This window comes from Epinephelus lanceolatus, chromosome 16, assembly GCF_041903045.1.
Source record: "Epinephelus lanceolatus isolate andai-2023 chromosome 16, ASM4190304v1, whole genome shotgun sequence".
NCBI lineage: Eukaryota > Metazoa > Chordata > Actinopteri > Perciformes > Serranidae > Epinephelus > Epinephelus lanceolatus.
The window spans coordinates 29,472,670-29,489,366 of record NC_135749.1 but is presented as its reverse complement, the minus strand read 5'-3'; the positions used below and the strand labels follow the sequence as shown (position 1 = coordinate 29,489,366).

General features: G+C 37.6%; 1 protein-coding gene across 1 annotated transcript; it reads right to left on the bottom strand.

Annotated features, from left to right (window-relative positions):
• Positions 1-4,163: 4,163 nt before the first annotated feature.
• On the bottom strand, positions 4,164-15,530 carry pithd1 (PITH (C-terminal proteasome-interacting domain of thioredoxin-like) domain containing 1). Its single transcript, XM_033638038.2, has 6 exons — positions 15,190-15,530; positions 10,379-10,422; positions 7,891-7,968; positions 7,517-7,621; positions 5,668-5,776; positions 4,164-4,660 (listed from the first exon to the last, which is right to left on the bottom strand). The coding sequence occupies exons 1-6, from the start codon at positions 15,385-15,387 to the stop codon at positions 4,559-4,561; spliced, it is 636 nt and encodes a 211-aa protein (XP_033493929.1). The 5' UTR covers positions 15,388-15,530; the 3' UTR covers positions 4,164-4,558.
• Positions 15,531-16,697: the final 1,167 nt, after the last annotated feature.

Sequence of the window (16,697 nt, the reverse complement as noted above, 5' to 3'; positions counted from 1 at the left end):
AGCACACCTAATTTTGATACTTAAAGTAGATTTTGCTGATAAATAATGTAGTCTTAAAATAAACTGTTGAATTTGGGACTTTTTGTAATGAAGTTTTTTTTTTAAGTGGGGTATTGCTATTAGCTTACATAAAATACAAATATAATCATATCATCTCGATATGTGATCAATATAGAGTACTTAAAGTATATTTACTAATTTACTTGCTACCACTTGTTACTTTATGGGTTATTTCCCTATATTTTAGAGGCAAACATTGCGCCATTATTTCCACTACATTTATTTGACGACTATAAGTTACTATCTACTTTTCAGATTCTGGTTTTACCTTTAAAACATTTGATCTGTTCATAAAACACTGTACATGCTTATAAATGACGCTACTACCAACATCTGGCTTAAGATTGTCATAGTGATCAGATATGATAATATAGCACCCATACTGTACTTTTGATACTTCAAAAACATTTTGCTGATAATACTTGTGTTGTTTAAAAAATAAAATGTTGAATTTGGGACTTTTTCTGTAATTGAGAGGTTTTTTTACGATGAGGCATTGCTTTTAGCCCATATAAAATAAAAAATATATCAATGTATCTCGAGGAGTAAGTAAAGTATATTTACTAATTTACTTGATACTACTTGCTACTTTATACTTTAACGTTACTACATTTCAGAGACAGAAACTGTACTGTTTACTCCATTACAATAATTTCTGTGCTGTACTTTCTGGTTACTTTATCAGATAAGACATTCAAAACATATAATCTCTATATAAAACATGATACATTGTTACAGATAACACCACAACATTTTGCTGAAGATAATCAATGCATAATCAATTATGCCATATTTATTATCTATGCTGTATTCAACATTTGCACATATTATCTTATCTTTGTTGTATATATTTTCATTATTGGTTGCATCAATTGTATTTTTAATGTTTATATTATATTTTTATTCCAAGCACAATACTAGAGGGGGCACAATATAGAGATGTATTGAGCATGGATTAATTACTGAACGGGCCCAACGGGCACAGGCCCAGGGGCTGAAAGTGTCAGTCCTAACACAGCTCTAGTCTACTGGCAATGGGAAAGGAGTCTATTTCCCAATCTAAGCTGCTTTAAAGATACAAATGAAGTGCAAAGAGAAAAAACATATAAACAAAAAGGGGAAAAACAACCACAAAGGGACACCAAATGACCAAAAAAGACAACATCAAATATATAAAACCACAAAAAGATGCATGATAATTACAAAGAGACTTAAAATCACCACAAGGTCTCTGTCTTTCCCTGACGTACGTGGTGGGGCCTTTTGCATACCTGTGCCCAGGGTCCTGTCTCATAATCTGCCAGTGATGTTGAGAATGTGACAAATAAAAACTTAAAAATCAACAGCAGCAGGACCAGTCTAATAAGTAGTGAAGTATTTTAACATTGCTGCTTTTAATTTGGTAAATAATCTGAATAGGTTTTCCACCACAGTCTGTGCTATTATAAGAATAACAGATATGAGCTATACATCCCTGTAACAGTATGACTGCAACATTTCTTTGTGACATTGTTGGTAGCTGTACAGTCTATATGAAAAATGAGATTTTAATACACTTATATTTGTGAATTTTCAGTATAGGTTTAAAGCAACTGGTTGCTCACTTTTATATTTCTGTCTTCTTTTGTTTGTATTACATGGACTCCCTGAAGTCGTCAAAAACAGTCTGAAACACATGAATATTATACTGCCAGACTTTAGTGCAATCTGTATGAGTAGATACCACTAAAGGTAAGTGATTTTTTATTATTCTAAACTCAAATATTTTCATAAATATTTGCTTTTAAAAAGTTCTGAAAAAGTATCTTGTAAATTAATAAAATTAACAGTATGTAGACATCATCACTATCAAATCAGAGAGCAGACAATATGTTGTTAAATCATTTCAGTGCACGGTTAAGCATCAAACACACAATTCTTCCATTTTGCTGCATTTTAATATAGCAACATACTTGGAGAGCTCAAACGTCACATTTACTGACATATGGTCCTCCACACTGAGCTTATACATTCCCATAAATTTCCTCACAGGCTGCTGCTCACTGCATGACAACACACTGCATTACTAACGTAGTGAATTCAAAGATGATATCACTCCTCTGTGAAGGAAAATAGAAGGAATGAAGGTAAAAAGATCATTTTTAGGGAGTTTTTGGGGGGTAAGCTTTGGTCACATGGCAATGTGGATGTGGCATGTTTCTATTTAAGCGTAGAGAAATCACACAGGCTGTTAAAACAGAACTCTGCTGCAGGAAGTCTTGGATGTGGTCCAAGCCTGAGTCTCAATTCTTCATACAGGCTTCCTGAACGTCAATTCCCTCGACTCTACTAACATTCTCCCCCTCATATGATGGCAAATTTATTTAATTAACTGAGTCAATGTATCAATCAACCACTGGGAACTCATCTCATCACACAGATAAACTGAGGACAAACAAAGAGAGCTTTTTGGACTAAAGAAACCCATGGAAGATCTACACTGAATTTTTTTTCAATGCATCATTTGTTATTGTTCCCATTTTTCACAGGTTTAAAATAAAGACTTTTCTTAAGAACTCAATAGATATATTTCTCTCGAATCTTGGTCCTAAATTTGTTAAAATCTGTGGTAGTGAGCACAAGATAATCCATCCACCTTGCAGGTGTGGGATATCAGGACACTGATTAAACAGCATCATTACTACACTGGTGTGTCTCATGATGGTCACAATAAAAGGCCACTCTAAAATGTGCAGTTTGATCATACAATATGATGCCACAAGTTTTGAGGGAATGTGCCATTGGCATGCTGACTGCAGGAATGTCCACCAGAGCTGAACTGAATGTTAATTTCCCAACCTTAACATATCTCCAGCATCATTTCCCTGAATTTGGCAGTACATCCAACCAGCCACCCAATTAGCCAGGGAAGGTGACATGTTACAGCAGCCCAAGAGTCAGAAGCAAGATACAAAAAGCAAAAAAAGTGATTGAGTGCTAAAAAAGGAAAAAATATTACAATAATAAAAATTAGATGAAATAAAAACAAAAGAGTGTAAAATCTGTATACATTATATACACCTTTCACTTATACAGACACTGTTGCACAGGATAACTGAAATACACACATGGTGTGTAGCATATAGACAAGCACAGTATATTGTGAAAATCTAGAAAATACAGCCTAAAGATATTATTGCACCTAGGTGGTAAAATATTGCACAGTTGGAAGTTGGTTATGAAGCCAAGCTACTGTCAGCTCAAGACCCTGGTAGGGACGATGAGCATACATATGAGCTTCCCTGAGACGACTTCAGACAGTTTGTGCAAAAGCAACTATCGCATCAGCTGTGTGTGACCACATGTGGTCTGTGGTTGTAAGGCTGATTGGATTTACTGTCAAATTCATAGAAACAACTTTGAAAATGTCTTATGGTTCATTCAGTCATTCAGTTGACAGGCTACAGCTCTGGTGGAAATTCCTGCAGTCAGCATGCCAATGGCACGCTCCATCTGTGGTGTTGTGCTGTTTGATCAAACTGCACATCTTAGAGTGGCCTTTAACTGTGACCATCCCAAGATACACCTGTGTCATAATGATGCTGTTTAATCAGCATCTTGATACGCCACAACTGTAAGGTGGATGCATTATCTTACAAAAGTACACATGCTCACTAACAAGGATTTTAACAAATTTGTGACCAAAATTTGACAGAAATATATAAACTGAGTGCATAAAAAGTCTAAGATCTTAAAATCTTCTATCTGAACCTGTGAAAAATTTACAAAAGCAAGTGTTGAATTAAATTTTTGTTCAATATAATAATACTAAACCACTAGGTGGCAGAAAATATCCAGAGCTAGTTAGAGGACAATGTGTTGACTTTACAAAAGACAACTAATGGAGTATTATAGGTATTATTTAAATTTGTACACATTTAAAAAGGTGCTCATATGTCCAGAGCTGCTTAAAACATATATCTTCTGACTGTAATTAGGCAGCATCTTTCTTTTTTCGTAGATGTTTGAGAGCAACTGAAGTTTCTTTACATGTACCCAAAAGTCTTCCTGAGAAGCTGATTATGAATCAAAGTTGTAAACATGGCAACAAAAGTCTCTAATTAATCAAACAGTACCATCATTTATTTCCAGCCTTCCATGATTTATTTAGTAGCTGTGACTTTATTGAACTGGTGGACATCTTTAAACATGTATCGGATTATACAGGTTAAACTGATAGCAACAGACTTTATCTGAGTGTCAATTCATGCATTATTATTAAGCTTTTTGCCCACAATAGACCTTCACTCTTTCTTGCCATAGAAAACATAGCAACAACTTGGCACTTCCAAACACATCTAAAGCTCTCTGGTCTTCAGATTTCAGTGCTCAGACCCTGTCGATCTTGAACCAACCTGCTGCGACGCAGTGTTGATCTCATCTTTGACTTTTTGTCAATGACAAAAACCGAAACAGCTCCTCATCCTTCTCCTCTCACTCCTCACTCTCTGAAGCTTCTTCAGGAAATGAAGTTGGTTTGTGGGATGATGCTCTCCACTTTGTGATCTGCAGGGTTCGCTGCGGCCTCATAGTTACAGATCGTCACTTCGTGTCTGTGAGCCTAAAGAACATAAAAAGGACAGGTCAACAAACATTCAAAGATATAGAGTGTATAGTGTTTCAAGTTATATCTATTAATAAAAGGAAAGACAGGGCTAGGGAGGGGGAAACAGCTGGTAATACAATTCTGCTATGTGTATTTGTTACAATGTCAACTTAATTTATTTAAACACAATGGGAGAATGGCAGGAATGGTAAAATGCTGAAAAAAAGACTGCCAGACTATCAGTTCATTGTTGAGTCAAAGTTGCAAGTGTGCAAAATTTCAAGAAATTCCCTCAAGGTGTTCCTGAGATGTAAAGTTCACAAAAATGGGACAGACGGACTGACAGATAGACAGCCTCAACACATAAGGCCTCATATCACGGCTTTTGGCAGTGTGGAGGCACAATAAAACTGTGAGAAGCCCTGACATTAAGCTTCAAGAGAGTGACAACAAACAGTCAAAGACATAAAATGTACCAGAACGTATGGAGCAAACAGGATCTAATCAAACTAAACCGAGCACCCAGCAACAGCACCAGGTTTTGAAGGCAATTACACACAGTGGTCAAACCGTACAATTTCAGGTCCATCACATGATGCCCAGAGAGACATCAAAATATTCTGAGAAAGAATCTGCCCCCGGGATAAAAGATGAGTCAAAATAATGTCTCCTTTCAGTGCAGTCATGATATGACGCACATAGACAAACCAAGAACAACTGGGGAAAAAAACTGAGGTTAATCACTTCATCTGTCCTGGACGCAGAGTCTCGAGACAGTCCGGACTTAATTCCTACATTAAGGAACTCATCAAGGATTAAAAAAGCCAGCCACTTTGAATACAACAATCCTGGAATAAATCCTCCATTTCTGAAGGTTATAATGTAAGTTTTTGTTGAGAGGCATTGACTGATAGTTTGCTCAGAGGAGTTTCTAATATTGAGTGTATCCTCACTTATACATTTGTATCTACAACATTATTAGGATATTTTAGATGATCAGAAAAAAAGAGGAACAAGCTCACCTCTGAGTATTCTCCTCTCAGACCGATGTAGTAGATCCTGGTGCTCTCTGCTCCAAAGTTCTTTGAGATGTGGATGGAGAGATGGTTAACATTGGAAAAACGAGCGATCCTGGAAACCAACAGGAAAGACACTTCAGTTTGAGACAACAGATTAGGAATGCATACATACTCAAAACAGGCCACAGTGAACTGTAGTGACACTGTGGTAAATATATTTGTGAAGGAGAAATTAAACATGTCCATCCCGAGCCATGGCATGTTGTGTTTGTGTGTGTAAATGAAACTGAAACACATACACATGCGGAGACAAGCATGACTTACTGGCACAAACAGAAAGAAAAGCAGAGAGTTGGTTCCACTTGTGTTTTGAACGCTTCTTTGACCAGATCACGAAGATCGAATTTCACTGCATCTTACACCTACCATACACTAGAAAACGTTTATTTTAAAACACTTAAGTCTGACACCATCTCCCATCTTAAGACAATGTGAGTTTTTAGTCACACCCTATAAGATTTTACAAAGACTGTGGATCTTGCAGGGTCACTTTTTGCAAGACTACAACTGGATTCTTTTTGATACTATTTCCAATCCTGCTCCTGGTGGAAAATATTAAGCCAAACCACATAACACTAGAAGCACAAGATAAAAGACGTCACATATCGACGGTGTTCTTGTCAATTTGGCATGAATATAATCCATAAAGATAAACTGTATTGGAGCACAAACTTTAAATTTGGGATTTTGCCGACTCAACTCAATACCAGCCTTGGTTAGTTAGCTGCACTACTTTAGTGGGAGGAGAGTGTGGGAATGAGAGGTTAACCATTTAAAATTAAGACTGCTCACTAAAATAAGTGCTCGTTCAAGGATCAGATACACGCCAAACTACACACAAACTCCTGCTCACTCCACAACTCCACCAGTTTCTCTGACTTTTCCACTGAGAGCACTGAGACTTGTTCACATTCTTGTGCATGTCCAGAGTCTCCTCTATGTTGACTGTCTACCTGGTTAGCTGCATCCTGTTTGGTGCAAGAGAGAGTGCAGCTATTGGTTGTTGACAATGTTCATGTCATTGAACTTCAATATTTGCATGAGCCAAGAATACAAACTTACAACAATATTAAACATGTTGGATTTTGTCAAGATGTGATTAAGACGTGATTAAGACTGACTAAAGATTGCCTGCTTGCCTGCAGTGGGCTTTTCAACAGACATCTTCCTGTAAGCTTTGTCAGCAGTGAGCTGGTTGCGGCTATCAGTGTCCAGCTAGCTGCCACAATGTGTGTAGGCTGAGTCCTTACTTAGCAGCAACCAGGGTTCAAGTTTGCAAATCTGCAGCCCTTTGCTGCGTGCCATCCTCTCTCTCTCCTCTTTCCTCTCTCTCTCCAAGCATCTATAATAAAGTCAATAAAAGCCCTAAACATTAACCTAAGACAAAGAAGTAGCAGCCATTGCTCTGTTTCTCATCATCCTCATTATCATCAGCTCACAAATTCGCTGGCTTCAACTACACATTAACTTAGAAAGGAAATTGCAAGTGTCTCCATGTTTACTTCCATTCAAATGCATGTAACAGCTTTGTAATTGTTCTTGTTCTTGTTCCACATTCTGATCAATGCAGGGTGCAGACCAGTTCACACGGGAATATAACATTGGCATCATTTAAAAAATAAGATGAATGTAGCCAAAGTGTCAAACTCAGACTGCAGATGTCTTGAATGTACCGCTCACTGAGATCTCATTAGTGTCTCCAATGTTGATTTGGGAATTTGGTGGGACTAACAGTTCCTGCTTGAGGGCTGCAAGTTGCTGAAGTGATAAAAAACACTGTGCATGCTCTCACTTTGTTGGGTACTCTAGCTCAGCAGCAGGGTCTCTGTTGAGTCTGAAGGCTTGTTCGGGTTCTCTGCCAGTATCGTCGAAGGACATCTGAGGGATGTTCTTATACCTGGAGTGGAAAATATGTTAATGAAATCACTGCCCTCTAGTGAGGGAAGGCACAGAGGCACTTTAACTATAGTTTTTTTTCTTGAAGGTTTTCATTTCTTATTTTAAAAGGACTTCAAATCCCATCAACACCTGTTTTTGTATAATGAAGACAGTTTATTTATGAACTAAGATTTTAGGGTGTCCACATGGCCTCGGGGGGTTTAGGTCCCCAGTTCAAATCCAGCCAGGTTAGCTCCCTAATCGAAGAAGCACTGAAAGCACACTCACAGTCGAATCTCAGCAGGATGAGAATCATCATCTTCTCCAGATATGATGATGCCCTTCAGCTTCACGCTCCCTGTAAAACTGAAAGAGATGACACACAGTTCCTTCACTGCTAAAACAGGGTGAAATCACACAGAGGCGCTTTCAGGACCAAAAAAGCAAGGCGTGAACGACAAGAAGCTGTAATGAGAATTATGAAAAACCAAAAATGAAATTATAACCAGAAACATTTTAGAGTTTAACTTCTTACTATCAGTGAAAAAAAAAACTTGTTGCCAACTTACATAAAAGCACATTTCATAATTATAGCTGCTGCGCAGCAATGGTTGAGGCTGGGCAATTTTAGGCAATTCTGAGCAACAAGCAGATAGGAGGATGAAAAAAGGTGGCCTTCTAAGCATAAGAGACTATGCTCTATCTCACTGAGCTTATTAGCAAGAGACAACTCTTGGGTATATATATTTAAAACTTCTTCTAGCTCATTATACTGATAAGAAGTCATAATCTATTTCATCATAAAACACTGAATGTGTGGTATATGTAAAAGCCCTTGTGAAAAATGTAATACACACACACACTAAAACAAAGCATATCACAACATAGACGTTACATCATATAATTATGGCATGCCCTTCAAATTGTGGATGAGTGGCTGAAGTGATCAGACTCATAATATACAAAGGAAAGAAAAAACTCAAGAACAAGAAAGTAAGAATAACATTAACTGCCAGCAATTATGAACAAACTGGCCTGATCTAGCTTAAAGCTAAACATTATCCATGGTGACAAAGATGAAAACATTTTTTAAAATGTAAAAGTAGCTATTGGATAGACTCTGTATATTGACTGATAGCTAAGCCAAATAAACAGGGAAAAGAGACAAGGGATAACAGGGAAAGGTGTTGATAAAGAGTATTTGTCTCTCCACAAAACTGCCTGGATCATAATTATTTTAACCTTGGTAGTCTCTAATCCACATAGCATGATGCCTGAACATAGGACTTTCACATTAGAATGTCCGTTCTGCCTCAGCTGAGGCTTGAACTCACAACTTCTGAGACTGAGGTCTGTCTTCTATCTCACTGAGCTAATTGGCAAGTGACAGCTCCTGTGTGGCTTCACAAACTGACTAAGCCAAGCATCAGGGTGCCAGACAGTAGCCATCCATGCCATGGAAAAACAAATTTCAAAGTGAAAGTTCCAAAGCTGTAGCACATATGGTTGATTTGTTATGAATTTTCAAAGTTTTGAAATTTAGAGGCTTGCTGTAGCGCCACCATCAGGACTATTGTCTTGTGTTTCTAGTTGAGGACATCTGGCATGAGACTGGACCTTTATGAAAAGTTTGGGTAGATTTCTCATATGGAAATGTTGCATGAGCTGAGGCTTGAACTTACAATCTTCAACACCAAGAACCACCCTCTATCTCGCTGAGCTAATTGGCAAACAGAACATGTAGTTTCACAAATTGACTAAGCCAGTCACCTGTGTGCAAGACAGCAGCTGTTGGTGTGTAAAGGCAGAATTCAAACGGCTGTCAAAAATTCAGTTATTAAGACAAAAATCCAAAAACACACAAATTGCATCTAGACATCATGGAGATGTTGGTAATTTGTTTTTAACAATGATTTATTGGCTCCATAAGTGAAAAACTGATGTTTAAAAATGTCATTTTTGCATTGACTCCAATTGTTCACTTGTTGTTCAATTGTTCAAAATGCTGTAAAAAATTCAGTTTTTGAGATAAAATTCTGATATTTTCCAAACATCATCTACCATGACAAAATTTTGTCATTTTTTTAAATGAACATTGAAAATGTATTTAGCAAGAATTTGCAAATATATGTTTACAATACTGTTTACAGTCAAACATTTTGATGCACTGTAGGCTCAATTTTCAATAAATCAAAAATCTGTGTGGATGGTTTGTGTAGGACAGTCTGAAGATGCTCTGTAGCAAGTTTGGTGTCAATTGAGCAAAAATTGTGGGAGGAGATAGGTTTAATAAGTTTTACAGTTTTTGAAAAAAAAAGTGTGTTGATGGACTTCATAATTTGCAATAGGTTTAAATGTACAAAAGTTTCTTCAGTATTGGGGCTACATTTTGGTGAAAGTTGCAAATCTGTAGCACATATGGTTGATTTGTTGTGAATTTTCAGAATTTTGAACTTTAGAGGCTTGCTGTAGCGCCACCATCAGGACTATTGGCCTGTTTTTGCAGCTGAGGCAATCTGGCATGGGACTGGACCTTTGTGCAAAGTTTGGTGATTTTTCGTGCATGGGAAGTAGGATTTCCTTGGAAGAAGAAGAAGAAGAAGAAGAACAAGAAGAAGAACATGCAGGATAACAATAGGGTCCTGGCAGCTTAGGCTGCCCGGCCACTAATAATACAGGCAGAAAAGCACAACATGTTCATTCAGGAGAAAAGCTTAATGTTCAGACTAATATTGATGATGACGACGACAGTGATGGTGATTATTTCAGGACTTACGGGATATTGAACAGCAGCTCTTCATCTGCATCACTCTCCACATACTGAAAAAGAAAAGACAAACAAGTGTGAATCCTTTCTGAGTCATCAAAGGGAAGCAGCGGCAATAAAACAAACACTACAATCTGCACAGACACAATCAGATACTGGTTTGACTGGTTTGAAGGCCACAAAGATTTTAGTATGAACGATCACAGTGGGGCATTATTTTACAATTTTCTTACATTTTATTCACCAAATGGTTGGTCAGTTAATCAAGAAAATAATCTGCATTATAATCAATAATGAAAATCTCATCATCTTTACAAACACCAGTTATATTATTTCACATATGAATTTGACAACTTTTGCTATATTTTGACATACTAATAAAAAACTCTTATTAACATCATAATCGTGATTTCAATAGTGGTGGAATAAGTATTCAATTAATTAGAAGTACCAGTACAGCAATGTAGAAATACTCAATTACAAATAAAAGACCTTTATTCAAAGTAAAACTATAGATCAGTTAAATAAACTTAAAACATTAAAAGAAAAGGCCCCTCCGAGTTATACTTTATTATATATTACATATTAGGATTCCAAATAGTGATGCACCAATGGATAGGTAGCTTTTAAATGTCATATGTCATCATGGCTGAGCTAATTTTAATTACTTGACCTCTCTGACAATATACTGCATTTCATAAACTCATATGTTTTTAATGTCATATCTTATAAACTCTTCATATGTTTTTAATGTCATATCTTAATCTGCAGAGTAACTCGGAACTGACTAATAAATGTAGAGACTAAAAATGGCAATATTAGAGATTACTGATGCAAAATAAAGATAAAGTAGGTTATAATATATTATTATAGGTTAAGCCATCCAGCAGTGCATCGTGTTATAATTAGCTCACCTTTAACAGGTGCAATACTAGGGTGATGTACATATTAATACATCAGTAATTATGATGCATTAATATGTTAAATGATTCCAAAATGGGCCATTCTATACATTAAGTACTTTTACTTTTCGTACTTTATTTTCTCCTGTACATTTTTAGGTTTATTTTTATTTTTAACCAGTGACTTACACCGTACATTACTCTTGACATTGCTACTCTAGTTTAGTTTTTGCATTTTTCCTTGGTGTTTTTTTTTTTTTTTTTTTTTACAGTTTTTAATGATTCATTTTTAATGTAACTTTATTTCTCCTTTTCCCCTTATACTTAGTATATATAGTCTGGTTTGTCAAACATTTAACTGTGTACTTTAATGTTGTGTTTTTATGTGTTAAGCACTTTGTAACTCACAACAGAGGACACACCCTGGACCTGGTCATAACCTATGGCCTGTCCACTGTTGTGTCCTCTGTTGTTGACCTGGCTGTGTCTGACCACTACTGTGTGTATTTTAACATCACCAGTTTTAGCCATCAGGAGGCCCCAGTGAGAACAGTGAGGAAACGCTACCTAACTTCTGAAGTGGCTGCAAATTTTATCCAGATTTTACAGAGCACTCCTGCTGAAATTTTAGCTGCACCCTGTGATTTTATTGTAGACAATTTTAACATTAAATTAAAGTCAACACTTGACTCAGTGGCTCCACTTCTAACCAAAACAATAAAAAAAACCTACACCCCTGTGGAGAAATGATGATATCAAAAGACTGAAAAGAAAATGCAGGAGTGCAGAGAGGAGGTGGAGAAAAACTAAACTGACAGTTCATTTTGAAATACTATGTGAACAACTCAAATCCTACAATAAAACAGTCAAACAGGCAAGAATATCCCACTTTTCAAAACTCATTTCCGATCATAAAAACAATCCTAAATTTCTTTTCTCCACCTTCGATCTTTTAACCAGCACCAATTTTAATAAATCATCCAACATATCAACAGATGCCCTCTGCGAGGACTTTGCAGACCACTTCAGAAGTAAAATTGACAATATCAGATCCAGTCTTTTATCCCAACAGAATGTCATTTTTGACACACCTGGATCATTGCTTTTACCTGAGGAAACACTGGAGAGTTTTGCCCTGGTTGATGCAAGGACACTTGGTCGAGTTTTCTCCCAGGTAAACCCAACAACCTGCCTTTTAGATCCGATTCCCACATCATTTTTAAAGACATTCTATGGATTCTTTGAGGAACAGATTTTAAATATAGTAAATTACTCTCTTCAGACAAGTGTCTTCCCCGCTGCCTTCAAACCGCGGTGGTAAAGCCCCTTCTGAAGAAGAGTAATTTAGATCCCAACATTTTTAATAATTACCGACCTGTATCCAACTTAATGTTTTTAAGTAAGATTTTAGAAAAACTGGTTTTTAACCAAGTAAATGATTTTTTAAAAAGAAACAATATTTTAGAGAAATATCTATCTGGTTTTAGGATAAACCACAGTACTGAGACAGCCCTTTTAAAGATTTTAAATGATATCAGGTTTAATGTTGATTCACAAAAACTCACAGTCTTGGTACTACTGGATCTAAGCGCCGCCTTTGACACAGGAGATCACCACATTTTATTAAACAGACTCAGAAACCTGGTGGGCCTCTCTGGTACTGTCTTTAACTGGTTCAGCTCTTATCTCACAGATCGTTTTTTCTTTCTAAGTATGGATACATGTTCCTCCAGAACGCATGAAATCAGGTGTGGGGTGCCCCAAGGGTCAATTTTAGGTCCAATTCTTTTTAATCTATACATGCTTCCCCTTGGGGACGTCATCAGGAGGCACGGCATCAGCTTCCACAGTTATGCAGATGACACACAGTTGTACATCGCTGTGTCTCCTGATGACACAGGGCCAATTGATGCCCTTTTAAACTGTATTTTAGATATCAAGTCATGGATGGCAGTGAATTTCCTACAGCTCAACCAGGACAAAACAGAGGTCTTAGTTATTGGTCCTGAAGGCCAGAGAGAGAAACTTTTACCAAAACTACAAGATTTTAAACCTGCACAATGTGTAAAGATCCTGGGCATCATTTTTGACTCTGAGCTCAGTTTTATTCCACACATCAAAAATGTAACAAAGATAGGTTTTTATCATCTTAAGAATATAGCCAGAGTCCGCCTGTTTCTCTCTCAGGCTAACATGGAGGTGCTGATGCATGCTTTTATCTCTTGTCGTTTAGATTACTGTAATGCCCTGCTGTCTGGTCTTCCCAAAAAGACCATCTCTAATCTGCAGCTACTCCAAAACTCAGCCGCACGAGTGCTGACGAGGACCAGAGGGCAGGCGCACATCACACCAGTTTTAAAGTCGCTGCATTGGCTCCCCGTGTGTTTCAGGATCGATTTTAAGGTTCTTTTATTAGTTTTTAAATGTCTTAACGGTCTTGGGCCATCTTATTTATCTGATCTGCTTTTATCATATCAACCCTCACGGATCCTGAGGTCCTCCGGCACCGGCCTTTTAATTGTTCCAAAAGTGAGAACAAAAACCTGCGGGGAGGCTGCATTCAGCCATTATGGCCCTCACTTATGGAACAGCCTGCCGGAGAACATCAGGACTGCAGAGATTGTTGATGTTTTTAAAAGGAGGCTCAAGACTCACCTTTTTAATCTGGCTTTTAACTGATTTCTTTTACTATTTTAATTCTTCTATTATATGTTCTTTTTACTTTCTAATGCTTTAAAATGATTTATTTTTAAATCTTTATGCATTTGATTATTATTAAGTTTCTAAATCTTCATTTATTTATTTATTATTAATAATATTATTTTAAACTTTAAATCTTTAATTTTTTATAAATCCTTACACTTTTATGCATTTTATCATTATTTTATCTCATACTTGTTTTATCTTATCATATTGCCTTTTAGTTTTTAGTTTTTAGCTCCAGTGTTTCCTCATGGGGGGCCTCCACACTGAGAGGTCTGCCCGGTCTGCCCGCAGGGACGTCATCCTGGACATCCCTCAGGCCCAGAGTACTGGGGGCTCTGCACCATGTGTGGAGCCTACCTCGGTTTGTCTGGGTCGGGGTGGTCTCTGAGGTGGTGCTGCCTGTGGCCGTAGGCTGTGACACCTCTCAGTGTGGATGGCTCCCCATAGGTGGCTCTTTCCTCACCTGGTTCCTCAGTGCCCAGCCATGTTGTTGACTATATTGACTCTGTGTGTGGTGTGTGTGTGTGTGTGTGTGTGTGTGTGTTTATATGTGGGGGTGGGAGGGGCGGGTTTTCAATATGTAGCATTTTTGTTTGTTTTTTTATTCTGTGAAGCACTTTGTGCTGCATTTTTAATGTATGAAAAGTGCTATACAAATAAAGTTTGATTTGATTGATTTGTAATGTTGTTTTTGATTAACGCTATACAAATGAACTTTATTTTAATAATAATGAGTATTATTTAAGTATATTTTGATACCAATACGTTTTAACTCTTACTAATGTAAGGATTTTAAATGCAGGATTCTTACTTGTATTTTTACACAATACCGTTGTTACATTTATTCAAGTAAATGGATCTGAACACATCACACTAAAAATAACAATACTCATGTAAAGTACAAGTACCTATTTTACATTTTTTGCACCACTGGATTTCAACCATATTGCTCAACCCTCAGTGAGGTAAGTGACAGGACTGCAGACTCATGTCATTTGGCAGCTTCAGTGATGTCAATAAAGTTGTGTTACATTTAACAACTGCGCAGCTCCACGGCGAAGCTTCTCGACAAACGCCCTTGCAGACCTGCACCTACATCTTCACCCGAGAGACAGAGTCAGGGAACACCCATGAGACTTCTGCTGCTAACATACACCACAGTGGACAGAGACAGTACCACTGACCGGGGCAGAGGCTCTGTTCGGCCGTTACCTTGTCCCGCTCATTCCGCCGATCCCACGGTTTGAACACCAGCTTCCCGTCCCCGTCTCTGCTCTCGTTCAGACACTGCAGCTTCTCCACGTCGATCCGCCGGTACAGTCCGTACTCCAGGCCCCTCTCCGCGGGCTCATGCTCCCCCTCGCACCCGCAGCCGTGCCCGTGCCCATGATCGTGACCGTGCCCGGACATCGTAGGGCTTAAAGCACTGTTTTCTGTTGCAGTTGGTTTAGGCAGAGACGGGTGGCTGACAGGCGTCGCTAGTTCGGCGTGTTTTCACAAAGTAAACTGCGATCAGCAAGTTTCGCTTGGCGGCCTGAAGCGAACTAAAGTCTGCGTCACGCAAACAGACAGCAGGAGTGTACTTCCGGTTTAAGATTTTCAAGATAAAACAAGCTGTTTCCCTGATATTTAAGGACGAGGGCTGAGAGTACTACATTTACATAACTTGCTCGGCCCTGTTTGTCTGGATTTAGAAAGGGACAAAAGTAGCATTTAAGGAAAATAAACATACTTGAGTAGCATTAGGAACTACACTTATCACGAGGAAAGTGTTGTGAAATGAAAACAGACTTTGTGACATATCACATTATATATGTCTGTGGAATTAAATACAAATGTCCTGCAATAATCCCTGAAACTCTGGGAGAAAATAGGATTATTTAGATTGCATTGCATTGTTTCATATTGTAATTGGTATATTTTGTTTCTATTGATCCCATAATGTCTTAATCATTCAATACAAATAAATTGGGCCCCCATAAAAAATAGCCTTAGACATGTAGGATATATATTCAACCATGTATCCAGTAAGTTGTTTTGAGATTAATCAGAACCAGAGTAAGGTTTATTACCCAGGTTTACACATACAAGGAATTTACCTTGGTGTGTATATAAACATATTAAGAGGACATGAAATAAAAGCAAAGCACTGCAAAAGTAAAGACAAATGAAGATAGATTAAAAAAAATTACAATAGAAATATGTGTAGTGTTAGGGTGTTGTGTCCAGAATGGAAAGGATTGGCCACAGTATTTTCCCGCCTCGATGGCTGGGAAATAATACAGTTTTAAATATAGTTTTAATGGCAAGTTCAAGTTCTTTAAAATGTACATGATATTTCACATTAAGCAGCCAAAACATTAAGCAAATCAGAGTGGCAGTGAACATTAACATAACATTTGTGGAATGAATTTACCAACCTAAAGCTCAGGCTTTCAGATGACACCATTATAAATGTGATAAAATATTCTTAACTCAATATTCACTAGCTTTTTTCGGCGCTTACAACTGTTGATGTTTTTTTATAAAGTGGCTGTTAGTGTAATCTCCTTTCTCTTTGAACGACACGCAGATATTTTATTTTGAAGGGAATGAGTGTCCCGCAGGAAATCATCCTCTACAACTCTGTAGTCACTTTACAAAAGTCATGTGCTCTCTGATTGGCTAAAATCTCTGACCACCAAACGTCAATACTGTCGCCAACAGTTTACCATAGTGTC

Coding starts and splice junctions, on each gene's coding strand:
- pithd1 (XM_033638038.2), bottom strand. CDS start 15,387: ATGTCCGGGCACGGTCACGATCATGGGCACGGGCACGGCTGCGGGTGC. Junction 7,969..10,378: donor GAGCTGCTGTTCAATATCCC/GTAAGTCCTGAA, acceptor CATCTCTTTCAG/TTTTACAGGGAGCGTGAAGC. Junction 7,622..7,890: donor CATCCTGCTGAGATTCGACT/GTGAGTGTGCTT, acceptor TTTCCACTCCAG/GTATAAGAACATCCCTCAGA.